Source organism: Colletotrichum graminicola (genome assembly GCF_000149035.1).
Source record: "Colletotrichum graminicola M1.001 genomic scaffold supercont1.4, whole genome shotgun sequence".
Taxonomy (NCBI): domain Eukaryota; kingdom Fungi; phylum Ascomycota; class Sordariomycetes; order Glomerellales; family Glomerellaceae; genus Colletotrichum; species Colletotrichum graminicola.
In genome coordinates, this window is record NW_007361008.1 from 1103195 (window position 1) to 1128529 (window position 25335).

Below are 25335 nucleotides of genomic sequence, written 5' to 3' on the forward strand. Positions count from 1 at the left end.
ACCACGCTCCAGGTACCTGTATGTAGGTAATAGCCAGTTCGCGACGGGGTATACCTGACGTTGGCACTCTTCGTAGTTTGTCGGGGATAGAAGGTTACCAATAGCCGCTATTCGTATGCTTTCACCCCACTCATCCCACCAAGCAATAACCTTGACCTCCACAGAAAAGGCAACTTACTTGACTCTTCCATTCGTCCCACGTTTCCTCCAGATGGCCACCCCTTCGCATTTGGATCCCGTGGAGAGAAAGTACAGTACATAGTTGGGAGACAGCAGTCAAGAGGATAGTGTAGAGTGCAGGGACGTAATTGTTTCTGGAGACACCCCCGCGGCTATTGGACAAGACACCCCACCCCCAGTCGTCAGTGGAGTACGGATTTCTCCCCGTCAGCCTCATAAGCCGTTTTCATTGGCTTCTCTGATGGCAAGGGGACGTCGCCATTTGGGAAAGCCGGGGGCAGCGACACGCCCCCTGTTCCCGGTTCCCTACCCTACCTGCCTACCTACAGGTACTTGCCTACCTAGCCTGAGAGAAGTCGGCTGAACCTGAGTCCAGGTACTGGAACCTGCTGAGCGCTGCCAGTGCGTTTTAGTTGCCGTCAGGCACCCCCCTTGGGTTCCCCGTTGGGTTCTTCCTTTTTTTCCTCATCCGTCCCCCAGAAGCAGCCCCGTCCTTGGTCACTTATAAAGTATAAGACAATGCCCTGCGCATTGCTCCGTCACTTGACTTTGGGTCTTGCACTTGAATCGTCTGCCCGCCGGTAGTAGAAGATATTGGATCCTTTACTTCTCTCATCTCGAATCGGCCCTGTATTTTCATATACCTACCTACATCGGCCGTTCTACTATTTTATTAGCATCCTGCCTACTGTCCGCCTCGACTCCCTGTTCTCCGGATGATGCAATAGCGTTATCGGCCGCTCCGCTCTAAAACTATACAAGACAACCACATTTGTGCTTGCCAACCCGCACGAAATCATGCTCTCCTACGACTCTCCCATGCCTGTTAATGGGCAGCCTCCAAAGTCTCCCTCGGGGCTCACGAACGGCGTCCAGCAGGCCGTCGCTTCCAAGACCCAGCCAAAAGTGCCCGGAGTTCCGACTTCCGCCGACAACGGCGCGCACGTCAACGGATCCCTTAACACCAAGTACCACCACATCTGGCTAGTGACGGGCCCGGCTGGCTGTGGAAAGACGACTGTCGCCGAGTACCTCGCCCAGGCTCTGAAGCTTCCCTACATTGAGGGCGACAGTGTAAGTGTTGCAACCCGCCTTGGCCTATTCTGGCATCTGTCTAACTCGCGCGTGAAAAGTTCCACCCACAAGCAAACATTGAGAAGATGGCCAACGGTGTGCCTCTGACCGACGCCGACCGATGGGACTGGCTCGTTGCGCTTCGCGAAGAGTCCCGCCACCAGCTGGCCGCAGGCTCCGACGGCGTTGTGCTTACCTGCTCGGCCCTGAAGCGCAAGTACCGGGACGTCATCCGTGTCGCCGGATACTACGATCGCTCCATCCTCATCCACTTTATCTACCTGTCGGCACCCGAAAACGTTCTCGTACAGCGCGTGACAGCCCGCAGTGCCGCGACCAACCACTACATGGGCGCCAACATGGTCCACAGCCAGTTCCAAACCCTGGAGCCTCCCATGGCCGACGAGACAGACGTCATCAGTCTCGACGTCAGCCGCTCTCTCGAGGAAGTCAAGCGGGACGCCCTAGCCAGCGTCAAGGCCGTAGTTGGGGAAGACGCATAAGCCACTAGCTGTCTCAAGAGGCGTACTTTGGTCGGGGTATTGTTCCTTTTTTGCGAATCATCCTACGGGATCATGGAGTTACGGGCATAGAACTACGAGCGTTGGCTTTTGGATATCACAGCGGCGTCAGCATTGGGATTAGGGTTACAAAACCGCTGGCTTGAAGAGGTCGGGCTGCATATAGTACACGGGTGTTTAGGTGGCAGCGGAGGGACTTGCGCCGTGAAAGGCATCCTCTGCCCAGCCAAGTCAAGCTGGGTGTGGGGGAGGGGGGGCTAAGTCGTGTATTGGCGGTTGAGGATAATATCAGGATGCGAGCTGACCGAATTGGGGTGGGGCTGGCCGTCAATGCGAAAGCAGCGATGCTGAGCTGGCGCTTGTTTCCTCACTCATGCAAGTTCAAAGAACCGGAGTGTTCTCACTGGTCGGGGCCCAGCTGGATGTTTTTGGTTCATCACTTGCAAGTCTTGGTTGAGAATACGTATAGCTGACGAAATATCAAACCGTCACTCATACCACCACCCACCCACCGTTGTACCTTGTGAGCCTGGCTGCCTGCGTGCACAATCTGGCCCTCCAGCAGCTCTAGACGAGGTCCTGTTCGGTCTCCCCAATACGGTCGTCAAGCTTCCCCAATCGAGATGCCTGCAGCCGACGGGGCGCGGATGGTCGGTCACCCTTGGCCGTTGGGGGATTCTTTAGCATTGGTTGGCGTCAGCTCGGTAAAGGTGTGGAGAGCGTTCGTCCGTCATAACTGGGCCGTTACAATTTCGTATTTTCCTACAGAGTACACCGAGATGGGGGAGAGGGGATGTGTAATGTCTGTCATATGTGAAGGCAGGGCGTTCGTTGACCTTGCCCTGTGGGGCAACCATCCCGGCCAAGACATCACGCCGTCGCGAAACGCTGCAGTAACATGCTTGTCAGACCGACATGCGTCGGGCAGCAGCTCTCCTCTTGCAGATGATCTCTAGGCACTCTGCATCTCTCTTTATTTTGTTTTCCCGGATTGTGACTTCGACGGGTGCCTAAACCAAGTACTTGTCTCCTCCCGACCCCGACCCCCGACCCTTCCTCCCGTATCTACACAATCAATGAGACTCTGATTGTAAATGTCGTCGAGCCATCCAGCCCGTCCGCCCACCCACCCACACACATACGCCATGGGTGAGTGTTGTTCCCCCAGTCTTAGTTGCCGCATCACGCCGGCCGGATGTTCTCGTTGATCTTGGTCGTCACCCTCCTCCCCTCAGATCTGGCCACTCTTCCCGTATCCCTCCTGGGGTACCTCTCTCCAGCCCCTCACTCATACGCCCCCATTCAGGGTGTACACATCATCGGAGGTGCATGACCATGACATCGGGCTCCTCCACGACCCTGCGCACCACCTCGGCGGCCCGCGCCATGGTCGCACCGTCCACCACGCGATGGTCCGCGCTCCAGCTGAAGTTGCACATGTGCTTCCTCACCACCCTGTCCGAGTCCTCCCCCTCGAACGCCGGCACGGCGCGCATACGGCCGATGCCGAGGATTGCCACCTCCTTGTCGACAATGACGGGCGACAGGTAGGTCCCGCCGATGTTGCCGATGTTGGAGACGGTGATGGTGCCGCCGCCGAGGTCCACCGGCGTCAGCTTGCCCGCAAAAGCCGCCTTTTGCAGCCGCGTCAGCTCCGAGGCGATGGAGAGGATGTTGAGCGATCCGACGTTGCGGATCACGGGCACTAGGAGGCCCTGCGGGGTGTCCATGGCGACGCCGATATTATGCTGGCTGCGCATGACGAGGGAGGGTTTGGAGGACGAATGGTCGATATCGACCCGCGCGTTGAGGATGGGGAACTGATAGAGCGCCATGGATACGGCCTTGATAATGAAGGGGAGGTAAGAAAGCTTCGCGACGCCTGTCTCGCCGCCACCCACCTCTGGAGCTGTTGCGAGCACGCGGTTGAGGCGGGTGCGCAGCTGGACGAGGCTGGAGAAGTCGATTTCGTCGGCGTACAAGAAGTGCGGTATCGTGAGGGAGCGCGTCATGGACTTGAACATTTGCTGCTGAGTGTTCGTGAGCGGGACGCGGGTCTCGAGCTGCGCGCCCCCGACGGGTCCCGGGGTAGGAAATGCGCCGGGAGGCGGGGCTGAGGTTGACGCCGGCTTGTCCCCGGACTCGCGACGCTTGACGAAGTTCTGTACGTCCTCCTTCAGGACTCTGCCATCTCTCCCCGTGCCTTCGATGTCCGTAATATTCACGTTCAAGGTCTTGGTGAGGTGCCGCACCGCGGGCGTGGCAAGCGAGGCATGCGTGCCCTTTGGCTGCCGCGGAGCTTCCTGTACATCGGCGCCCTGGGGCGCGGTGACCGCCGGCTCTTGTCTTGTTTGCCCATGTATCTGCTCTCCCTGATGCGTTCTCGCCTGCTGTTGTTGCGGCGAAGTGGGCTCCGTCGTGCTCTGCATGGGCCTCTCCACTGCCGGCTCGGTCGGGGCCGTCAGTGCGTCGAGGTCTTCCTGCTTGGCCCCGCCCTGGATGTCAATGTCGACAAAAGGCTTGCCGACCTTTGCCATGTCGCCAGCGTCGTAGTGTAGTTTCCTCACCACGCCCGAGAAGCGGCTTGTGATCTCCACTGAAGCCTTGTCGCTCTGTACCTCGCACAGCGGGGAGAACTCTTCGACACGGGCGCCCGGCTCGACAAACCACTGGATGATCTCACACTCCACGATACCTGCCGTTTTGGACTTGTTAGAGATTCAGTTCACTCGGAAGGCCTAGAAAAAAGCTGATTGTTATTTTTTAACTTACCTTCGCCAATGTCTGCCAGCAAGACGGGCTTGATAACCCTCAAATTCCGCGTGTCGTGGAACTGTCTGGAGGGGTAGACGCCAGCAGCTCTCGCCGCGGCCAGACGGGCCATGCTCTTGGAGACGTGCCATTGCATCCGTACGGCGCGTGAGCCGCGTTGAAGAAACATTGTGAGCCCTTTTTCGATAAGCAAAGAAGAGGAATACGGGTAAGGAACAATTCGCAATTTCTAGTCTTTCAGAGGAGGAAAGGCGAAAGCTACCCAGGAATGTGCGAACACCCGCTGCAGGACGAGCACGCTCGGCATTGTTTCTTCCCCAGAGACTCGGCTATTCGCGGTGTTCGGCCAGTGAAGGTCAATCGATCTTCCCCAATGACACAATGCGCCGAGGGGCAGCAAAAGGGTGGCCCGAGACCCGCAATGTCGGTTCAGTCTGTTTCTTAGCCCCTCTCTTGTCGGCTCTCTCCGCATTGCAGCGGCGATCCATTTTCTTATCGCCCAATGGCCCCTGTGGCTTGGAGATGAGGCGCAAGATAGGACATCGACACATGTGGCGCGAATTTTTCCACTGACCAGACGCCAGAGGGAATGACCAGACACCTCAACGACATTTGGCATTCGCATTGACTCCCCGGCCTTGTATGCAATGGCTTCAATCACCCCAATGCGTGCAATGGCCCTGTCTATGGGACTCTCAAGAAGGGCCTTCTCGTGCACCGTCTGCTCTTGCCGGCGGCACCTGAGCACCTCTCGTCCATACCTCGCTGGCAAGCCTCCGGCACCGGCACCGGCCCCGGGCGCCGCTCCTGTAGAAACGGCGAAGCCCGATCTCCCAGGGTCGGCCATCCACGCCCCGCGAGCTTACGGAAAGAAGATCAAGAACTTCACGCCCCAGCCTCTACCACGGCCCATCGGCATGGCGCACCCACCGCACCCGGAAGACAACTCAGGCGTCGATAGGAGGTCGCTGAAACAGCGGAGGGACGACTTTGTCGACTACGACAAGCACCTCGTGCGCCGTAAGGAGCTGTAAGTCGCACGCCACGGTGCCACATCGGGACTTGAGCTGACTGGTGGTCGTTCGCAGGAAAGAAAAGATGGCCCGCCCCTACTTTCGCGACTGGCGCAACATGCAGTTTCACGAGGGCAAGTCCTTCATCGCGCCCCCTCTGCCCTTCAAGGCCGACATGTCGCTCTTCTTCCCCAACTTTGTCGGCGACACGCTTGAGAAGAGCGCCAACAACCCGCGCGACACGACGCGTGCGCTGGTCGGAAAGTTGTCCGTTGTCGCCGTGTACAGCAGCCAGTGGGCCGACAACCAGGCAAAGACCTTCATTTCGCCCGAGGCGAACCCGGCGCTGCACGAGCTCCTAGCCAAGTCCCCGGGCAAGACGCAAATTGTGCAGCTCAACATTGAGGACAACAAGTTCAAGGCGTGGATTGTCAGGCTCTTCATGGGTAATCTCCGCAAGCAGATCCCGGAGCACCAATGGGGCAAGTACTTCCTCGTGCCCCGCGGCATCACCAACGAGATCAGCGAGTCCATCGGCTACCTCAACAGCAAGGTCGGCTACGTTTACCTCGTCGACAACCTATGCAGGGTACGCTGGGCCGCCAGCGGTCCCGCCCGCCCGGAAGAGCGGGACAGCTTGGTGAAGGGTATGAAACTGGTTCTTCACGAGTGGAACAAGGTCGAAAAGGCGGCGCTAGAGGCCGCCAAAGCCGCCCAGGTCGAAGAGGTAGCGGGCGAGAAGGAGAAGTCGTAGGCCGGGGCAGGGATGACAGTTTTTTAGGGTGGCTTTGTAAAGTCGACGGCGTGCGACAGCCAGGTCATGAATGACCTGGCCCTATTGCCTACATACCCATCCATGTTCTTCTAGTTTACAGTATGCACCAAAGATACCCTCGATTCGAGAAAAAAACGTCCATCAAAATTCCCAAGAACGCCTCCGCAGTTCCCTTATGCCGGTAATATCCCCAGTCGTAACGGCTTGTTGAAAAGAAACATGATGAAAACACAAAAGACCGTCGTCATCTTAAGTAAAACATGCCGCATTCCTCTGCCGCTGATCATATGAACCACCAAAACAGGAGGAAGCAAAATGCAATGAAGACGCCCATGATGATGCCGTCACGACGCTTCTTGGCCGAGATGCGGCCGATGAGGCTGTTGAGCCCAGGAACCTGGCTAGCAGCCATGGTGATTCGGCGGTTGATGCTAGCGAGGGTCTCACGCTGGATGTTGAAGCTATCCTGAACGGCGTAGGCCTGGGCGAGGACGCTGTCGGTCATGTTATGGCTGTTATCGATGCGACTACGCTCGGCAAGCATGTACTCAGCCTCGGCAGCCTCGGGATTGTTGGCACGATATTCGTCAATGTCGGAGCGAACGTTAGTGAGCAGATGGGCGCGGTCGCGGGCCTGGGCAATGGTATTGCGCAAGCGGACAAGGTCGCGCTTGTGCTCGGCGAGCTTCTCACGGGAGAGAGCAAGGTTACTATGCTTTGTAGCAGAGGAGGTAAGGGTCGCTTCCGAGTCGAGAAGGCGGTAAAGTTGGGAGATGACGTTTTCACGCTGGAGACTATGTTAGTGATGGTTGAGGTCCCGGGGGAGTTTCCATCGAACGTACCTTTTCAAGGAGTTCTTGTAACTTCGCTTCCGTTGTCCTTTCCTCCTCGGTGGGCCTTGCTGGTATATCTGCTACCGTCGAGAACTGGGAGTATGTGTGGAATAGAGTCTCGGTCTATGGAGGACGGATGTCAGGGAAGCCCGGTGGAAAGAGACACCATGAAGGTGAGGGAGCCGGTACCTGTGTTTCTAGACTCCGCGCTTGTTGCCGTAGCTGAGTCCAGCCCGTGTTGACAGAAGCTGCAGCCATGGTGCTGCGATGGTTGTTGTGGCTAGTTGTCTGTTCTGTCTGCTGCCCTCGACGTCGTTGATTCCGATGGGCTCATCTATGTCCGCATGTCTGGGACTTGTCAGCAGGGACCAGATGCAGCCTGGAGGAGCTTGGCGTCACATGGACCGTGCACCTTGAATGATTATGTAAAGGCTGCCGAGCTGCACCAAGCCTGCAGGTGCGGGTCAAGCTGCATTGGAGGTAGGTATTCAAGAACCTAGCGGTGGCAACACAATTGGGGACACAGCGAAGACTCGAGGAAAAAGGTTGTTCGGACATCAGTCTCATAATCCAATAATCCGATATCTAGGAAAGCACAGAGGCTATTGGACAGAAATCTACACGCGCTGATTTTCGCCTGGGAAACCGTTCACCTGCCCGACTTTGGAGCTCTGAAGGACCAGCACATGGGCAGTTGACAAACCCCCCATGCTTGCTCAGCATTCAGGTACCATCCTACCTAGGTAGATACCTAGGCGAGCGTATTGCACTCGGGGTAATCGGCTCGGTGGAGAGCAGCCATTGACAGCGGCCTTCGGTGCTCTCGGTGACAGATGTGGCTAAGCAGTGCCGTGGCGCATGCCAACTCCAAACCCCAAGACTCCATGCCTAGATACATTACCTACTTATGTAGGCACCCTGGAATAACATCAACTTAAAATCATTTCGTGGTGGCCTCTACAGATTAGGTAGGCATCCGATCCAAAAGAAGCAACAGTAACTACAATAGTGACCTTCAACTTTCTTTGTCCGGTTGCCTTCCCTCCTTCCTTTACCTAGGTACCTACTTTGTGTACTGACCTGTCTCTGATTCACCCTGCCGGTTCGATCCCTTTTGCCTCCCCGGATACTGGCCTACCTAACTAACTAGAGAGACTTTTTCAAACAGGTGAAGAAGAAATGAGAAAATTTCACTTGGCCTTTGTTACCTACCACTTTCCTACTTCATCCTCCTACCTGAGAGTAGTCTGTTAGTCTTCACTTACACCACCTTACCTCACCCCGTCAGTTCCCTACATCAGACACTACCTACTTAAACCTCTTCTCCCCTCGTCTTTCTGGTTTCCCACAACACCCTCGACAGACCGTTGTCGGATGAGATATCAGCGCAGATCTCACAATGCCACCCGGCCCAGCTGTCTTCGCCCAACCGGAGGCCTACCCGGGCCATCGGATCATACAACCGCACGACATGACAGCTATTCCGGTTTATCATGATACAGTAGTCATTGCAATTGAACAGCAAGGCAAATCGAAGGATGTTCGTGTCCCCAAGGTTACGATCGGCTACATGGTCATACCAGACCCTCAGAGACCGACACATATCCTCGCCCGACTCAAGATCAAGAGCGGCAACATTGCGTCTGGTAGGTTCATTCACCGTGATCTTACGATCCCTTTTAACTGAACTCAATCAATTTTAGTCCCTGAGCTTCATGTCACCGAAGGCGCCAAACACACGGATACCGGTTTGAGACGCCAAACGTCATTTTCAATCGGGTTGTTGTCCTAATTAGCACCGCGAGATCCGAGGAACTTGCAGCAAAGGCCATTGTTCAGATATGGCACAGCATTTAGGATAGAATTCGTTCCTTGAAGCAGCTCAGAGTTGGGAGGAATGTTGCCATTGAACAGATTATCAGCAACGAGACCAGTCTACGTCGGATGCTCGCAGAGTCGGTCGCCGGTAAGTATATCTAATAGCCTTATATCTGTACCATGTTTGCTCACTGTAGAACTCAGCTTTCACACCAGAGGCCTGGAATGCCATCGGACGGCGGTGGCTGCAATATCAGATCGCTTCTTCATCTCCGCCATGTTACACCAAACTATCTCGACGACAAGCCTGGACATCGGTTCATTTATTTGCGTCTCTGTTCGACAAAACCCGATACTACACGCAACTCCGACGACTTTGCCAAGTACGGCGGTAGGATTGGAGACCCATAAAGGCGAAACTGGGAACACGACCTTGCTCCGCTCAATCCCACGAACACCATGCGGCACTACATCGTAGCGCGTACGCACACCACTCAGCATCAGAAGATGGTTATCATGATTCAACTTGACGGGGTCTCCGAGAACGCCGTCGTGATGGCAGAGATAACTATCTGCTGCCTGTCTCGGACATGGAGCCTATGCTTATCTCTTCCGGATCCAACATTCAGAGTACTGAGACGGACCCCAGCGCCCTCTATAAGGGAGTGAGGACGAAACACCTACGGGATATTTGCGACAGAGCCCATGAAGGTGTTGGATTTACATTGCTCCTTCGAAAGGGCTGCAATTGGAATGTTCCAATCGAATAAATGACTTTCAAGCAACGAACATGGTTTCACTACCAGGTGACGCTGGGGACCGAAAGATGCCGGTGTTCCGACGGAGACACCGAACCGAAAGAACGACGGGATACAGCCGTGGCCACATCTTGCCTGTAAAGAAGACATGTGCTTGACTGTGCGAGCACACGGATACTTGCAGAATCAATCAGGTAACTATCGTACGTCTGGGTTGATCATCAACGCTGCAAGCAGCGTAGTTATACAGTGACCTGTATCGCCCAAGCCGCTGCAACAGCGCTCGTGAACCCTAGGATAGTGCCAGTTAATCCCTTGATAGGCCGTTGAATCGCTTCCTCGAAATGCCTCGAATTGCATCTAAAGCAGAATATTCCAGGTCCAGGAATAGCTAGGGAGCCTTTGACATTGGCAAGAGGGCAAGGAACATAGGCGAGGCAGTTAGTTCTTGCCCTCCCTCTCCCCATCGTCAGAAGGGCATGAGCAGTGTCATACTTGGCCAGTGGCCTCAAGGAAGGAGTCGTCCCCGCTATCCCAGCAGAGAAGGCATAGCATAAGCTCTTGTTGTTTAGGAAGATACTGCTGCATTAGGAAATGATGAGGAAGTACATGAGATATTTATATTCTCCTAGGTCGTCTTCTGTCTTCCTCCTGGACACGTGGTGATCTTATTGTTCATTGTACAATTTTTTACTCTAGCCTGTTTTATAACGTCGTTTGAAATCCGAATGATGTCCCTGCAGTTTGTTCCAAGTCTCCTTATAACCCCTGGAACAACAATTGTGCGTATGCCAACCACCGAACTTTTGACGCTATTTCCTGAAATTGCAGAGATATTCCTAGATGTAGTAGATGACAGTGCTTTTGAGAAAGTGGAGGAGGAGAAGCCTGCCTTGACACAATATGTTGGTGTGTGCTTTCTTTACTCTCTGTGTCAGCTTCTTCTTGTAATAGAGTGCTGTGGGACTCCCTTGTGCACAAGGTCTCATGTTTATAGTTACATGTTCTAACTGCCTTGTTTATAGATGAAATAGTCAAGGGCATGTCCCGTCTTTATTTAATAAATGAGTGCAAGAGCACCACGGCGCCACGAAGAAGGATCCCAAGAAGGAGACCAAGGAGAAGAAGCTGCTGCTGCCACCACCAACACTGCCTCTAACGCGTGCACTTGTGGTTAGCATGTCCCACCTACCTACGTGGATGCCCAGTAACCAACATTTAGTTGTTGCAACAGCCACGGAAGAGATGTGCCTCCGAAATGGAGGAGGACTCCGACCTTAATACCGTCACCGACACCACCCTGGACACCGACACCGACGCCGACACCGAAGCCTGCCCCACAGTGCGACGCCCGAAGAACGAACCGTTTTCTGGGCTGACCCAGAAACGGGAAGGCTCGTGCACGGTCGGTCCTTCCCTGGAACCTCGGTTAATCTTCGGCTTTCAGTTTTTGATTTTGCGCACAAATTCTTTTTTCCCGTTTCTGCCAAAACTCTCATATTTCGATCGATCACCTTAGCCTCTCTCACGACGTGTCGATACTAACCCAGATATCCAGCGCCACCCTCCATATCAGTCAAGATGGTGAGTGACCCTTTGCTCCTGATGCGATCCACGAACTTCGAATAGTCCCGAACATTTGCCCCGCGACGAGATTACGACCCCGCGTTCGAAGATTTCATATCTGCCCCGACGAGAAACACAAATACACTCATTTACAAGGACAAGAACCGTTCCCGCTGACGAGAAGTTATCATGTCGCAGTCGTCCGGAAAGGTCAAGGCCAGCCAGCTCTGGAACAAGAACAAGGATGAGTTGACCAAGCAACTCGGAGAGCTCAAGACTGAGCTCGGTCAGCTCCGTATCCAGAAGATCACCTCTTCTGGCAGCAAGCTGAACAAGATGTGCGTTACTATCCCCGTCCGATCCGAAAGCAATGGGAGCAATCCGAAGGATGGATGAGGAACGAGCGACTGACCGGTATTTTATCTGCCTGCAGCCACGACATCCGCAAGTCGATCGCCCGCGTCCTGACCGTCATCAACGCCAAGCAACGCGCCCAGCTCCGTCTGTTCTACAAGAACAAGAAGTACGCCCCCCTCGACCTCCGCGCGAAGCAGACCCGTGCCATCCGCCGGAGATTGTCCGAGAAGGAGGCCAGCATCGTCACCGATAAGGCCAAGAAGCGCACCGTTCACTTCCCTCAGCGCAAGTTCGCCGTGAAGGTCAGTTGAAATGGGATATCATGTCGGGAATCGATTCAGGGAGACGCGAGGAACAGTGAAGAGGGTTGAGACACATCATTCGGATTTACCAGCACAACGTCTGCTCGACATGTGTCTCTAGTCTCCCGGATCATTCTTGACAACATCCAACACTACCTAGGAAACTTCATCACTGACTTCCGATGCAGGCCGCGTAAATTAGCCGACCGCTCCTGGGTTAGATTTGGGGATAACGAAAAAGGTCATGGAGGCGTAACACGTTTTTGGCACACGGGGATCCCGAATTACTCGATGCATTGCATGGTCATGGAGGGAAATAAAAGGGTTTATTTGCGCTTTGTTATTTCCCCCCCTAAGTGCTGCAAAAACACAAATGGATTTCTCTCAAGACGGGTCAAACACATTGGCAAAGCGAACAAGTATGGATGGGGCTCGCAGAAATCCTATTCTTTCTGTCTCTCCCCATACAGCCCCCTTCTTTCATGTTGTAGTGGGAGGGAGATATTTCCCCGAGTGTGTGTTGGTAGCATAGAGCTGCCAAAAATGTCAAATGGGGCCTAAAGATGCCCCCGACTTCAGAAGTTTGCTCATGTTTGATCGTGCTCTCTTGCACCCAGGCCCAGTACTCTGCGCTCTTTAGTCCAACTCTCACCCAGTCCCCGGATTATACATATAACCTTGACAAGTCGTCGGGTTGGCTTTTATGTTCCTCTAGTATTTCAACGAGACGAAGCTTGTCATGGTCTAAGTCTTCAGTCTGGTTCTCCATGCACGATCTATTGTCCCGGCTTACTGGTATTTGATAGCCGGGGGTTGCCCGCTCGACTTGTCCTTTGGATGTTCTCACTGATCTGATGATAAGCGTTTCTTTATGTTTGCGCAGTGTGTCAACAGTGGCCAAACCGATGACCATCAGCCATTCCCCATATGGCATAAATACGATAAACTTGTCATGTTTGGTCGCTTCAAAACCTGTGAGAGCTGTGAGAGCGGTTTCCGATAATTTTGCAGAAGATGCCGGTATCACCAATCTCAGATGCACCTTATTGGACCAGTCTTCCTCGCTCACCATGCATTTAGCAGATATGTTAAATGGAAAACTTGAGGCAGCCGAAGTAGATAGAGGATGAGTGAGACTTGTAAAATATATTTCGGGTGGTGTCATGTTCACACATATCTTATCTGATAAAGCCAAAAGATACCAATGTAATTCTGTGACGCCTTCCGTTACTTGCGGTCTCGTATCTGGAAAGGTTGATCAAAGAATCAATTCACCTATTGAATAGCTCAAACGTTAAACTTCACATGAGATCTGGCGCTGGTATATCCAATAACTCTGAAGAACGAGAAGCATACAAGGCGACCATATAGGCAGGCTTCTATTCATGTTGGGAGCCAAACCACTTATACATACTATTCGCGGCATGGGATGTTCCCTTTGGAAATCCAAGATTCTAACCTGCCTGCCCGCCCTCTGTTGTCAGTGTCCCTTTACATCTATACAAGACAAAACCACTTTATCGCAGTGGGCTGATCTCCATTAAACTCGAGAATTGGTTAAGATCGCCCATGGTTTTACGGTGGGCACTCTCTTCCAGCATTTCCGCCACAGTCACCAACAGACCTTCTCGCCTTGGGCACGCACCACCTCCATTTCTCCCAAAGGTCATTGCCTCTCAGTTCCCTGAGGCCGCCGACCAAATATGTCGAGACCAATCTATGAAGCCGTTCAAACTTTGACGATGCCTCACCTCAAGCAACCCGGAGATCGCTGCAGTTCTCAACAAGTCAGGATAGAAAGTCTCCTCATCAACACCTGACCTCTTGTTTCTTTCCGCACCGACGTCACAATCCAAATCGCTGGTGCATGCGCAGCTCAAGAGCAGTAGTTTTGATCTCTGACCAACCCACCCCTCGTGCAGACCCTTGGCAATCTAGGGCTATTACCGTCTCTTCCCTCTTCGCTCGGGCACTTTCAAACACACGCAGGACAATTGTTGTATGAGTTGCTGCAGTCTAATGAAAACAAAAGAAAGCTTGAATTCAGAATCCCCTTTTTAGTGTGTCCAAGGAGTTCAAACTCCAGCCATGCTCATAAAGTACACACTACCTAGTATACAGCCAATATCGCGCCGCCCAAGATTATGACTCCAAACCTAGACACCGCCAGCTTCTCAGAAAGCCATCTGCTTCTTGATCTCGGCAATAGCCTTGCCAGGGTTCAGGCCCTTGGGGCAGGCACGTGTGCAGTTGAGAATCGTGTGGCAGCGGTACAAGCTCATCGAGTTGTCAAGGGCGGCCTTGCGCTCCGCTGACTTCTCATCACGCGAATCGGCGAGCCAGCGGTATGACTGGAGAAGGATGGCAGGTCCGAGGTACTCCTCCGAGTTCCACCAGTAAGACGGACACGAAGTCGAGCAGCAGGCGCACAGGATACACTCGTAAAGGCCGCTCAGCTTCTTTCGGTCGGCGACACTCTGACGGTATTCTTTGCCCTGCAGTCAAGGTTAGTCCAAACTGTCATAATAAAAAGGTGTACTCTACCACGTACATCAGGGGCAGGAGTGGTTCTCTGCAAGTAGGGCTTGATCGAACGGTATTGCTTGTAAAACTGGGTCAAGTCGGGAACCAGGTCCTTGACGACGTAGGTATGAGGCAGAGGGTAAACCTTGATGTCTGACGAAGACTCCTTGGGAATACGGCCTATCAGATGACATTAACATTATACTCTTCCCCGGTATGTTGAATTCATTCGTAGCAGGGGGGTTGGTTGCCGTGCTTCTAAAAACCACATACAAAGGCAAGCCAGCGTGTTTTGGCCATTGATGTTCATGGCACAGCTACCGCAGATGCCCTCTCTGCAGCTTCGGCGGAAGGTCAGAGTAGGGTCCAACTCGTTCTTGATGCGGATCAACGCATCCAACATCATGGGTCCGGTCTTGTTCAGGTCCAGCGTGTACTCCTGCATGCGAGGCTTCTCGGTCGGCGTGTCGGGGTTCCAGCGGTAGATGGTGAACTTCTTCATCTCTGGCTCCTTGGTACGGGGCACACGATCGCTGGCGGTTGCCAGGCCACGACGAGGGACGGTGACGGCAGGGCGGAAGGCAACCTTAGTGGCCGAGCCCAAGACTCGGGAGGAAGAGCGGAGAGATGCCATTGTGGCTGTTGAATTGGGTAAGAGTTGGAACAGACTGATGCAAGTAGTAAGAGTAACAGTAGGCACACCAGATGGAAGTGAGCGATTCCAAGTAAATGGCGGGTCGCGGTGTGGGAAGGCGGCGGTTCACCGTGATATTGTTATCCTTGGTGGCGTTCAAGTGAAATGATAGACATCATGGAAGTTTGTCAATCCCTCGGTTATTGGAAGCGGCCGGAGCAGGAAAAGCGGGTCTATGACCAATCATGAGCGAGTGATTTTTAACCAATCTCAGAAGTGCGGCTATTTGGCCTGTGCGGTTTTCATGGCCTATATCTAACCACTTCAAGAAGTGAAGAATCCAGTCCCAGATACACACCCAAAGTCCACCAATCAAATCGACACATACCGCCCGACCCCAACGTGACAACCACTTTGAGTGAGACAGAACCTCAAGACGCAAAGGGTCATGATGAAGAGAGTTGGCGAGATAGAAAAAGGAAAGTAAAAAAGTGGATCGAGTGGGCTTCCTAGCTTACAGAGGCTCAACTTTATTTAATCCTGTGTCAACTACCTCTTTCTTGCAGCATCGCCAATAGGGGCTCGATGGCCTGTCATGTGAAAGAAAGGGTTAAGCCGACGGAAGTCGTGCCTCATTTGATGATCAGCCGACCGTGTTTGTCTCGCTCATACCTCTCACGGAACAACCCGCCGCTTACCTATAAGGTTTAGTCGTCGTGATGAGACTGTGGAAAAACGGGGAGCTTATGCCGCACTGCTTTCCAGTACCTCTGTCACCAGTCGAGTTGATCTCGGAAAGTCCAAATGGGTATTATATCTATCAACGCTATAGGCTCTATTTTCTAAAGAGGCTTACTCTAGGCAAATAATTCCTTCCTACACACCTACGTTACCCGTGATCCTCGAAGTTTTTCTCGGAATTTAGTTCAACGCCCAGTACTGCTGAGAAGGTCACCTCAAACACTAGTTTCTGTTGCTTATCCCTCCATACCCCCCTACTTTAAGTCTAGGCACTGGTTACAACTGAGGAAGCAAGCACCTTTCCATCTGATCTTTCTACCTACCCCAGTACCCCATCTCGGAATTTGACGGAACTTTGCATGTGAACTTGGGTACGAGTACACGTACCCTATACTGAGTTTACAGTTGAGAGTCGGAGTTTATTCTCAACCATAGAGGCCAAGAGCACTTTTTAAGATAGTGAGGTACTAAAGTATGAACCTGGCGTTGGCTAGCTGGTCTACTTGTAATGCCTACCACCATCTAACCATCTCACATGCCCCCCGGAACCAGCTGTGGCTTGCTTCGAGGTGTGGCGCGCATCCACCAGCCACACCCCCTCATTCAACCAATCATTAACAGTGTGATTACCCGAGGTGCCGAGCTGGTTTATTGCTGAAGACGTGCGAGGTTTGCCGTATTCCATCCCGTACTTTTCCCCATACACCGGTTGTAGGCCTACCCATCACTTAGAGTTTTGGAGACCAATTCGAATCGACGGCAAGTGTTCGAAGTGCATGCAAATCTGGAGTCCTTTCACTAACTTCCCAGTTCCAGGCCTGATTTCCCTCTTCCGATAACGGTCAGTAAATGATCCGTACACCCGGCCCCAAACGAACCTCCCCCATCCCAACATCCTCGGCCGCCACCCTCTTCCCCTCTGTTTGTCGCGACACAAGCATTCATACGTTCACAAAGAGAGCGCCTACTGATACTTCAAAACAGTGTACGCATCCACCATGGCCTCATCAATGGCGTTGAGGAGATTTGCTGCCAAGCCTACTGTACGTTACCTTCTGATCCGGTTCACCCCTTCGCAACTATGCCATGGGAATCGCCTTCGAAGAGCAGAGCTAACTCAACCTCAGTTCTCGCAGGCGCGTGCATTCTCCACGACCAGATCTGCGGCACGGGTCTTCGCAAACCGCCCTCTCCGCGCAAAGGAGGCCTCGCCCTACCTTTCCAGCAAGTACCCTGTCATTGACCACGAGTACGATGCCATCGTCGTCGGTGCTGGTGGTGCTGGCCTCCGTGCCGCCTTCGGTCTTGCCGAGGCTGGCTTTAACACAGCCTGTATTTCGAAGCTGTTCCCTACCAGAAGTCACACTGTCGCTGCTCAGGGTGGTATCAACGCCGCCCTGGGAAACATGCACGAGGACGACTGGAGATGGCATATGTACGATACTGTCAAGGGCTCGGATTGGCTCGGCGACCAAGATGCTATCCATTACATGACCCGTGAGGCGCCCGCCTCCATCGTCGAACTCGAGAACTATGGATGCCCCTTCTCCCGAACCGAGGACGGAAAGATGTGAGTAGGAGCCATGAGCCAGATCGAAGTGACGTACGGACGCTGATATATATATACCTTCTCCTATAGCTACCAGCGTGCTTTCGGTGGTCAGTCTCAGAAGTTCGGCAAGGGTGGCCAGGCGTACCGTTGCTGCGCTGCCGAGGACCGTACCGGCCACGCCCTTCTCCACACTCTCTACGGACAGTCTCTCCGCCACAACACCAACTACTTCATCGAGTTCTTCGCCCTCGACCTGATTATGCAGGATGGCGAGTGCCGCGGTGTCGTTGCCTACAACCAGGAGGACGGCACCCTGCACCGATTCCTTGCTAACCACACTGTTTTGGCCACTGGCGGTTACGGACGTGCTTACTTCAGCTGCACATCCGCCCACACCTGCACTGGTGATGGCATGGCCATGGTTGCTCGCGCCGGTCTCCCCAACCAGGATCTTGAGTTCGTCCAGTTCCACCCTACTGGTATCTATGGCGCTGGCTGCTTGATCACCGAGGGTGCCCGTGGTGAGGGTGGTTACCTCTTGAACTCCGAGGGTGAGCGCTTCATGGAGCGTTACGCCCCCACAGCCAAGGATCTCGCCTCTCGTGACGTCGTTTCCCGATCTATGACGATGGAGATCCGCGAGGGCCGTGGTGTTGGTGAGGAGAAGGACCACATTTTCCTCCAGCTTAGTCATTTGCCCGCCGAGGTCCTCCACGAGCGTTTGCCCGGTATTTCCGAGACTGCTGGTATTTTCGCCGGTGTCGACGTTCGCACTCAGCCTATCCCTGTCCTCCCCACCGTCCACTACAACATGGGCGGTATCCCAACGAGATACACCGGTGAGGTTATCACCGTTGACGAATCCGGCAAAGATAAGGTTGTTCCCGGTCTGTTCGCTTGCGGTGAAGCCGCCTGCGTCTCCGTTCACGGTGCCAACCGTCTCGGTGCCAACTCGCTCCTCGACCTCGTCGTTTTCGGCCGTGCCGTTTCTCATACCATCCGCGACAACTTCACCCCCGGCACCAAGCACAAGCCTATTGCTGCTGATGCTGGCGCTGAGGCTATCGAGACTTTGGACAACGTTCGCACTCGCGAGGGTACCAGAACCACTTCTGACGTTCGTCTGGCTATGCAGAAGGCCATGCAAACCGAGGTCAGCGTTTTCAGAACACAGGAGTCTCTTGATGAGGGTGTCCGTAAGATGACCGAGATCGATGCTCAGTTCCCCGATGTCGCCATCAAGGACAAGTCCATGATCTGGAACTCTGACCTCGTCGAGACTCTTGAGCTCCGCAACCTCCTGACTTGCGCGTAAGTTTCATGCTGTCTTTGTTTTCATGCTGGGGATGCTAATCGTTTGTCAGTTCTCAAACCGCCGCCTCCGCCGCTGCTCGTAAGGAGTCCCGTGGCGCCCACGCCCGCGAGGACTACCCCGACCGTGACGACGCCAACTGGATGAAGCACACCCTGTCCTTCCAGAAGAACCCACACGGCAAGGTCGACCTCGGCTACCGTGGCGTTATTGCCAACACTCTGGACGAGAACGAGTGCAAGGCCGTTCCTCCTTTCAAGCGTGTGTACTAAGTTGTTTCGATTAGAAATCGGTGTCGGGTGTTCTTAGGAAACTGGGAATGTGTGAGAAGCTGGAAGTAGAGGAAGAAGATGGAGACGGGTGGGCAGTGGAAGGCATATCAAGGCATTCATAATACCACGACGAACAATTTAGTTAATGATCGTGGGTGAGCCATCTGGGTGATATCGCTACCTACCCTTAGAAACTAGGCTTTTAGGGCTGGTGCATACACTGCAGGCTCTCGGGCTTTGGCTCTGGAGTTAAAAACGTGTAAAGTAGGAGGAAAATTTCATTTTGCATATAAGAGGTTAAGAAGGCCTATGGCCTCGTACTGTGTGTGTATGTCTGTGTATGTGTGTGTGTGTGTGTGTGTGTGTAGAGCTTCTGCTGGCAACGACTTTCACTTCGGCCTCAGCCAATACACCAGCAAACAGCACCTCCGTTACACGACTTCAACAACCAATGGGTACGTGACTTTTAAATGGTTCTGCAGTAGGTGTTTAGAAGCCGTCACGACCTTGATAATGGATTCAACTATACCATCTTCGCCGGTTGTCGCCGACGTTCCGGCACCCAAGTCCGCGTATGCATCCAGGCCATGGTTGAAGTCAGATTCAGCAGTCGTTCTGCATTATTGGGTATTCCATACCGTACCCTATTAAGACATTGAGATGTGGCACAGGTCGGAGGTGCCCCGTAGCATATGATTAGATTTCGCTTGGTATCGTACTGCTATACCGCTTCCGTCCATGTCTATTCGACGTGGCAACCGTAACTCATTACTCGACACGTAACACTTTTCTCTCTCGCCCAAAATATCAGTCGAATGCAAAGTACGCCCCTGTCTGTTGTTTCTTTCGCTGCCGACCTGAACACCGAAGCCTGGTATGCCGTCGTGAACCCGTCTCCAACAAACGCCGGTCCGGATTTTGGAGCCTCCAAAGGTATCTCATAAGACGTTGACAAAAAGTGATCCCTGCCAACTGTCATGCGTAAGGACCTTGCCCTCGAAGAAAAGGAGCAAAAAAAGAAACCCAAATTGACACTCCCCACCGCGATTCAATCATTTCGTATTCTTCGTGACTCGGCCGCCCATCGTCCTTCTGATGATTTGCGAAGTTTCAATGTCCATTGCAGCGCCGCCGTTTTCCTTGGGTCTATGAGTCTTCTCGTGCCTTCGTTTCTGGTCAAGTCTATGGAAGTCCTTGTCGCAGAAATCACACTTGAATGCGCCTTTGACATTGTGGGTTTTGCGGTGCTTGGACAGGTTGGAAGACTCGCCGAACGCCTTGCCGCAGACCTCACAGCTTAGAGGCTTCTCGCCTGTATGGGTTCGCATATGCATAGCTGTACCATGGTTAGTAATTGCAAGATGCCTTATGTGAATGTTCCACTTACTTAGCGCGCTCTGTTGCTTGAAAGCAGCATCGCAGCCTGGATGCTGACATGCCCACGGCTTCTCTCCAGTGTGGATGCGCATGTGCTGAGCAAGGGACTGTTTCGCAGATAGTGCCAGGCCGCAGATTCCGCACTTGACTGGCTTGACTAGAGACCAGATTATTAGAAAACCTCGTGGTCAAGAAGGATAGCACAGCAACTTACAACCAGTGTGCGTTTGCAGATGTCGTTCTAGCTTGCTCTTCTGCGTGAATTGTCCGTCTCGAGAACAACCCTCCCACCGACATCTAAAGCCATTGTCTGTCTTGTTCAAATGTTTGAGATGCTGCTCGCGGCAATGGTTCTGCAGGCCCTCATCATCTTGGAAAACCAACCCACAGATATTTCCTCCCCCTTCATTGTGCCACTTGCAAGCGAACTGTTCCGACGTGTTGGGGCTAGCCGCAGAAGGGAGGGTGTTGGGGGACGTCACTGGTGATGAAGTTGTCAGGCGCCTCGAGATAGAGGAGTTTGAAGATCCTCTGTTGGGGAGAACTTTTGCAGAGACTTGGATGTTGCCCGGTGAGTGGGAATGAGTATGTGCGTGCTGATGTTGGGAAGCCATCAGAGGCATTGTAGGTGGGTGTACTTCCGAGAAAAAGTTGATTGGCTCTCCTTCTGTGTGCTGGTGCTGATGTTGCGTAAAGATATGCTCGATAAGATCCGCAGTATTGTTGAATTCAGCGCCACACGCAACAAAGTTTGTCTGGTCCGAGGGCACGCAGAAATACTCCTGACCTGGATGGGTGAACACCTGGTGAGGTATGGGGCACTTCTTGTTGTCGAAAGGTAGATTTTGCTCCATCAAACAGGGACGCACACAGGCCCCAGAGGAATGCTCATTGGCAATGTGTGCCGCCCATGATGCCCAGTCGAAGTTGCCGTGCATACTTGCGTCCATAAAGGTGGCAGGAAGGGAGTCCAGATCGCATTGATAGAATCCATCCATGTTCATTGATTGGGCCACCGTTGAGGGCAATCCCCCATTGTGAAAAGAACTTTGGTTGGCCGTTGTCATCAACCCGTTGTCGAAAGAGCCCTGGCCTGAGAAAAACTGTGAAGTTTGCAGGGAAGACATCGAGGAAGTAGCCATCGCATCTTGACCCAAGGAGGTCTCTCCGCCGAAAGATGCCAACACGCCGGCAGCGACTTTGTCCTTCTCCGAGAGCGAGCGAGACAGACACTCGACGTCTTCACAGGAAGCAGCCCGCTCGCATTCATAGTCGTCGCAGGCTGGGCCGCACTCGGCATCTCGACAGATGTCACCGGCCTCGCTGGCACCACAGTCGCTTGCACACTGATTACAGTCCAGACTGCTGCACGCCGCCGAGGTACTATCATCCTCAACGTTAGGACTGGAGTCGGTGCGGATCATGGCAGCGAAGTCCACATGGGCGGTTGGCGACATGAGGGCATTCGGGCCAAAGCCCACAGGCGACTGGGCCTTGGTGTCAAAGAAGTTGGGTAAACCGGGCATTGTAGAGATGCTGTGATGTCTTCGCTGAAGCATCGGTATCGAGTTCAGGTTGATTCGAGGGTGGTTATGGTTGGGTACGGGGTGGTGCTGATGATTGTTTTCGGGGCCTCTGCAGGCGATGTGGTCGTACTTCAAGTCCAGACAAGATTCGTCATGGGAAACTGAGAGAGTCCCGCCCAGAAAATGATCGTGTTCGTGATCTGGCATCATTGTTGAGTAAGGCATATTGAAAAGGGACTGATTGAGATCGAAGGCCGTCGGGAAGCCATTTTGATGGTCGTCCATGGCTCAAATATGGCGAGGACTTCCAAGTTATCCATGCGCCCGAGGAGTTCCCACGAGGATCACCGCTGACAGTGGCTTGGACCAGTAGGAGGAAAGTGCTTGGAGAAGGGAGGCAAGGGGGGGGGAAGGAGAAGGAAGAGCCGCCAAGGTAAGACCCGAGAAGATCTGGGGCGGGAGGTTTCCAGTGCTCGTGGCGTGGAGATCCAATAACGTTCTGACGAAACAGGGGAATATGAGAGCGAAATGGCAGTTTGGGAGGGAACGAGGTGAGACAAGACCAGGCAAGACACCCGGTGACAAGGTTTGTAGTGACAAGAAGCCAAAGGCCCGGATCGGACTGGACACCAGTGATTCCTCAAGGAACCAAAGGGAAATCAGCAGCTGTTGCCGTTCTTCCTCTGAACCCACGTTGTGGGAAGGCGGTGTTGCGGGCGCGATGCCTGGGTAGTCGTGTGTGGTGCGGTGCGGTGCGTGAGAACCTTGATGGCCTCTGGCGCGAAAATGCGGCCTCTCTCTCTCTCTCTGTCTGGTGACGGAGGGGCTAAACTGGCCAGCGTAACATTGGAATCCCTGTCGCCTCTGTCAAACACTGCAAAATAGGTGGCCATGATCTAATAGGACATACCTGTTGGTCTAGCTTGATATTGTAGCGACGATGTTGCGTCGAGTCTCTTTTTTTCTAAAGCAATATTGAGGATTGATTCGGTCGCCCAGAACAAAGTGTGATTGTCCCGCTTCAAGGGCTGTCCAAAGGCGATGACCCCTCCCCTTCATATAGTCGGCATCGACCCTCCTGGCCCAAATATCTGAGAACCTTATTTCGCGAAGTGATGGTGGGCATGTCGGTGAGATCTCTTGAGATCTCTCTCATGCGTCTCTGAATAAGGCGTTGCCGCCAAGCACCACGACTTTCCTAACCTCAAGAGAGGCTGACATGACAGCATGGGGGGTGCGGAACAGAGACCACAAAGGGGCTCGTGGTAGGCAAATGACCCATATTTGTGGCCTTTCCCAGCGGGAGAGTAGCTCCTCATTGGCTAAGTTGATATCTAAGGGCTATACGTAAGCAGACATGTATGAAGCCCCTTACTGCGTTGTTTGCTCTGGGATCTGTGCATCGCCGCCAACCGGCCCTCGTCCAAACCTACCCTGACCGTCATCCTCGCACCCACCTCTCTTGACGTAAAACTTGAATACGCCATCGCCTGGTTATCCCACGATCTGCATGCAACTCTAACGCCTCAACTGATGGGGGGAAAAGAAAAAGAATGAGAAAACCCCGCCGTATCCAAACCCCGCTTTGAAGAGCCATCAACCTTTGCCGGCACCAGCCGCAGTCAGGGAAATGGTCATCCACGTACGTTGCTGCTCGTATCGCCCCTCAGTTAAAGCTCGTGGCTGCATTTCCATTGAGCTCCAAGATGCGCCTTGTCGGCCCAGATCCGATGGCTAAGAGCTGTCGGAAGATCTACAAGCCAAGCTAGCTCTCTGCTAGCTGGTCAGTTGCCCTGCAAAAGTCGAAAAGTCTAAAATCGCACGTAGGCTGTAGCAAACGAAGAAGGAGGGGGAAGAAACGCATACGACACCAGCAGAGCAGTGACCTCAACTCAATATCAACCACCCCCGTGTGATTGTCTTGAGTGAGATGGCACCGAGGGGGGCTTGAACAGAAAGTTCGCCCGCTTGGGATCTGGAAATTCTCGCCATGTCCTTTGTGCAGCTTACCTGTTGTATCCTGACGCCCAGAAGAGCTACGCCTGTGTTGGAGTTTTGGCCATTGGCCAATCTTCTTCCCTTTTTTCTTCATTTTATTTTATTTTATGTACTTTTTTTATTCAGAATTTTGGTCGCTGCCCCTCCGTTGGCTTACTTCTTTGGGAGTGCTTACACAAGGTATCCGCCATAGTAATGCTGTCTCGGGCCAAGGACCCCGCCCCCGCTGTAGCCTGTAGAGAAACCAGCCTAGGGAAAACATGAGTGACTGTCACTGCGCGGCCAGAGGACAGCCACGGGGGGTCCTTGTCCACTATCAACCCCAGCACCGCTAGCGTCATCCCCCTCCGTCGGGTGGCATGGCAGCCAAGCCGAGTGTGTAGTGTACGAGTAGAGCGTCGCAAGTCTTGGCTTCATATCGGTAGACGAGGTTGCCTTACGCGGCCACTCTGTTTCCCCGACCAAAACCAAACCCCTTTGACTTCTTTCCTGCATGACCTATTCTCCATTCTCAGCTGCACGATGTGCGAACACTCCCATCGCGCCCACGAACCTCGCAGACGTCATACCACTCCGTAAAGGCGCATTGCGACTGACGATCGCGTACGCCCGGAATCCCCGCCTTCCCGGAATACCTACACTGACGTACACTCCGGCCCCGAATTGACCCATCGCCTCCGCATTCCGACTTCGCCCCCGTCACCCCCCCCCCACACGCGAGCGACTTGCATCGAAACCCCCCTCGCCCGCCTGCACAATCATAACCTGACTCGGTCCCAGAACGCAAACGACGCACCGAGAACCGTTACACATCCGGGCACCAGAACCTCGAACTTCCCGCCGTCATGGGCTCCGTCTGCGGCAAGGAGGATAAGGAGGACAACTTCACCTCACCCGGCCGTCCCCTCGGCACAGCACCCCCGCCTCAGCCAAAGACCGCGCCCATTCCCTCCAGGGTCGGCGGACCCCCGCGGACCCTCGGCGGCGGCGGCAGTGGTGACGGCAGTGGCGGCGGCGGCGCATCCGGCCAACAGTCCGCCGACGCGGCCGAAGCGAGGCGCAAAGCCGCTGAAGCAGCAGAGGTAAGCATTCCTTGGCTCTTTCCCCCCCCCCCGCGTCCCCCACATTTGCATGCCCTCGGCCTCCACGGCGCACGCCGCCAGTGGACCACAGCTCCTAGAGCATCCAGTCAGCTGACTACGAGATCTCCGACAGGCCCGGGCAAAGGCAGCGAGCAAGTCGACGGGGAAGCTGTCTTCGCAGCTCAATGCGCAAAAGAAGCAGACCCAGACCGACCTGCTCAAGGATGCCAGCGCTCAGCAGCTGCGACAGAGGGACGCCGATGCGGCCGCAGAGGCGAGAACGTATAACTAAGGCCGAGATACATGCGACAAAGGTGGCAAGCTAAAGAGGAGGATGAGTAGAGACAAG

General features: G+C 53.8%; 11 protein-coding genes across 11 annotated transcripts; 6 read left to right on the forward strand and 5 right to left on the reverse strand.

Moving 5' to 3' along the window:
• Nucleotides 1–978: 978 nt before the first annotated feature.
• GLRG_01629 (thermoresistant glucokinase family carbohydrate kinase) lies at nt 979–1757 on the forward strand (the record flags this gene model as incomplete). Its single annotated transcript, XM_008092314.1, has 2 exons — nt 979–1254; nt 1314–1757. 2 exons carry the CDS (start codon nt 979–981, stop codon nt 1755–1757), a joined length of 720 nt encoding a protein of 239 aa, XP_008090505.1.
• Nucleotides 1758–3091: 1334 nt separating this feature from the next.
• GLRG_01630 (2-oxoacid dehydrogenase acyltransferase) lies at nt 3092–4716 on the reverse strand (the record flags this gene model as incomplete). The annotated part of the gene is made up of 2 exons (XM_008092315.1): nt 3092–4470; nt 4548–4716. 2 exons carry the CDS (start codon nt 4714–4716, stop codon nt 3092–3094), a joined length of 1548 nt encoding a protein of 515 aa, XP_008090506.1.
• Nucleotides 4717–5212: 496 nt separating this feature from the next.
• On the forward strand, nt 5213–6314 carry GLRG_01631 (ATP10 protein; the record flags this gene model as incomplete). The annotated part of the gene is made up of 2 exons (XM_008092316.1): nt 5213–5577; nt 5636–6314. 2 exons carry the CDS (start codon nt 5213–5215, stop codon nt 6312–6314), a joined length of 1044 nt encoding a protein of 347 aa, XP_008090507.1.
• Nucleotides 6315–6618: 304 nt separating this feature from the next.
• GLRG_01632 (vesicle transport V-SNARE protein) lies at nt 6619–7426 on the reverse strand (the record flags this gene model as incomplete). The annotated part of the gene is made up of 3 exons (XM_008092317.1): nt 6619–7122; nt 7178–7291; nt 7358–7426. The coding sequence occupies 3 exons, from the start codon at nt 7424–7426 to the stop codon at nt 6619–6621; spliced, it is 687 nt and encodes a 228-aa protein (XP_008090508.1).
• Nucleotides 7427–8567: 1141 nt separating this feature from the next.
• Nucleotides 8568–8855, forward strand: GLRG_01633 (uncharacterized protein; the record flags this gene model as incomplete). The annotated part of the gene is made up of 1 exon (XM_008092318.1): nt 8568–8855. One exon carries the CDS (start codon nt 8568–8570, stop codon nt 8853–8855), a length of 288 nt encoding a protein of 95 aa, XP_008090509.1.
• Nucleotides 8856–11499: 2644 nt separating this feature from the next.
• Nucleotides 11500–12166, forward strand: GLRG_01634 (ribosomal L29 protein; the record flags this gene model as incomplete). The annotated part of the gene is made up of 3 exons (XM_008092319.1): nt 11500–11648; nt 11744–11969; nt 12158–12166. 3 exons carry the CDS (start codon nt 11500–11502, stop codon nt 12164–12166), a joined length of 384 nt encoding a protein of 127 aa, XP_008090510.1.
• Nucleotides 12167–14143: 1977 nt separating this feature from the next.
• GLRG_01635 (succinate dehydrogenase and fumarate reductase iron-sulfur protein) lies at nt 14144–15126 on the reverse strand (the record flags this gene model as incomplete). Its single annotated transcript, XM_008092320.1, has 3 exons — nt 14144–14464; nt 14521–14672; nt 14766–15126. The coding sequence occupies 3 exons, from the start codon at nt 15124–15126 to the stop codon at nt 14144–14146; spliced, it is 834 nt and encodes a 277-aa protein (XP_008090511.1).
• Nucleotides 15127–16865: 1739 nt separating this feature from the next.
• On the forward strand, nt 16866–19003 carry GLRG_01636 (succinate dehydrogenase; the record flags this gene model as incomplete). Its single annotated transcript, XM_008092321.1, has 4 exons — nt 16866–16910; nt 16995–17437; nt 17507–18730; nt 18784–19003. The coding sequence occupies 4 exons, from the start codon at nt 16866–16868 to the stop codon at nt 19001–19003; spliced, it is 1932 nt and encodes a 643-aa protein (XP_008090512.1).
• Nucleotides 19004–20055: 1052 nt separating this feature from the next.
• Nucleotides 20056–20472, reverse strand: GLRG_01637 (uncharacterized protein; the record flags this gene model as incomplete). The annotated part of the gene is made up of 2 exons (XM_008092322.1): nt 20056–20339; nt 20391–20472. 2 exons carry the CDS (start codon nt 20470–20472, stop codon nt 20056–20058), a joined length of 366 nt encoding a protein of 121 aa, XP_008090513.1.
• A 974-nt stretch (nt 20473–21446) lies between these two features.
• Nucleotides 21447–21906, reverse strand: GLRG_01638 (uncharacterized protein; the record flags this gene model as incomplete). The annotated part of the gene is made up of 2 exons (XM_008092323.1): nt 21447–21483; nt 21566–21906. The coding sequence occupies 2 exons, from the start codon at nt 21904–21906 to the stop codon at nt 21447–21449; spliced, it is 378 nt and encodes a 125-aa protein (XP_008090514.1).
• A 2843-nt stretch (nt 21907–24749) lies between these two features.
• On the forward strand, nt 24750–25278 carry GLRG_01639 (uncharacterized protein; the record flags this gene model as incomplete). Its single annotated transcript, XM_008092324.1, has 2 exons — nt 24750–24986; nt 25120–25278. The coding sequence occupies 2 exons, from the start codon at nt 24750–24752 to the stop codon at nt 25276–25278; spliced, it is 396 nt and encodes a 131-aa protein (XP_008090515.1).
• Between the last annotated feature and the right edge of the window lie 57 nt (nt 25279–25335).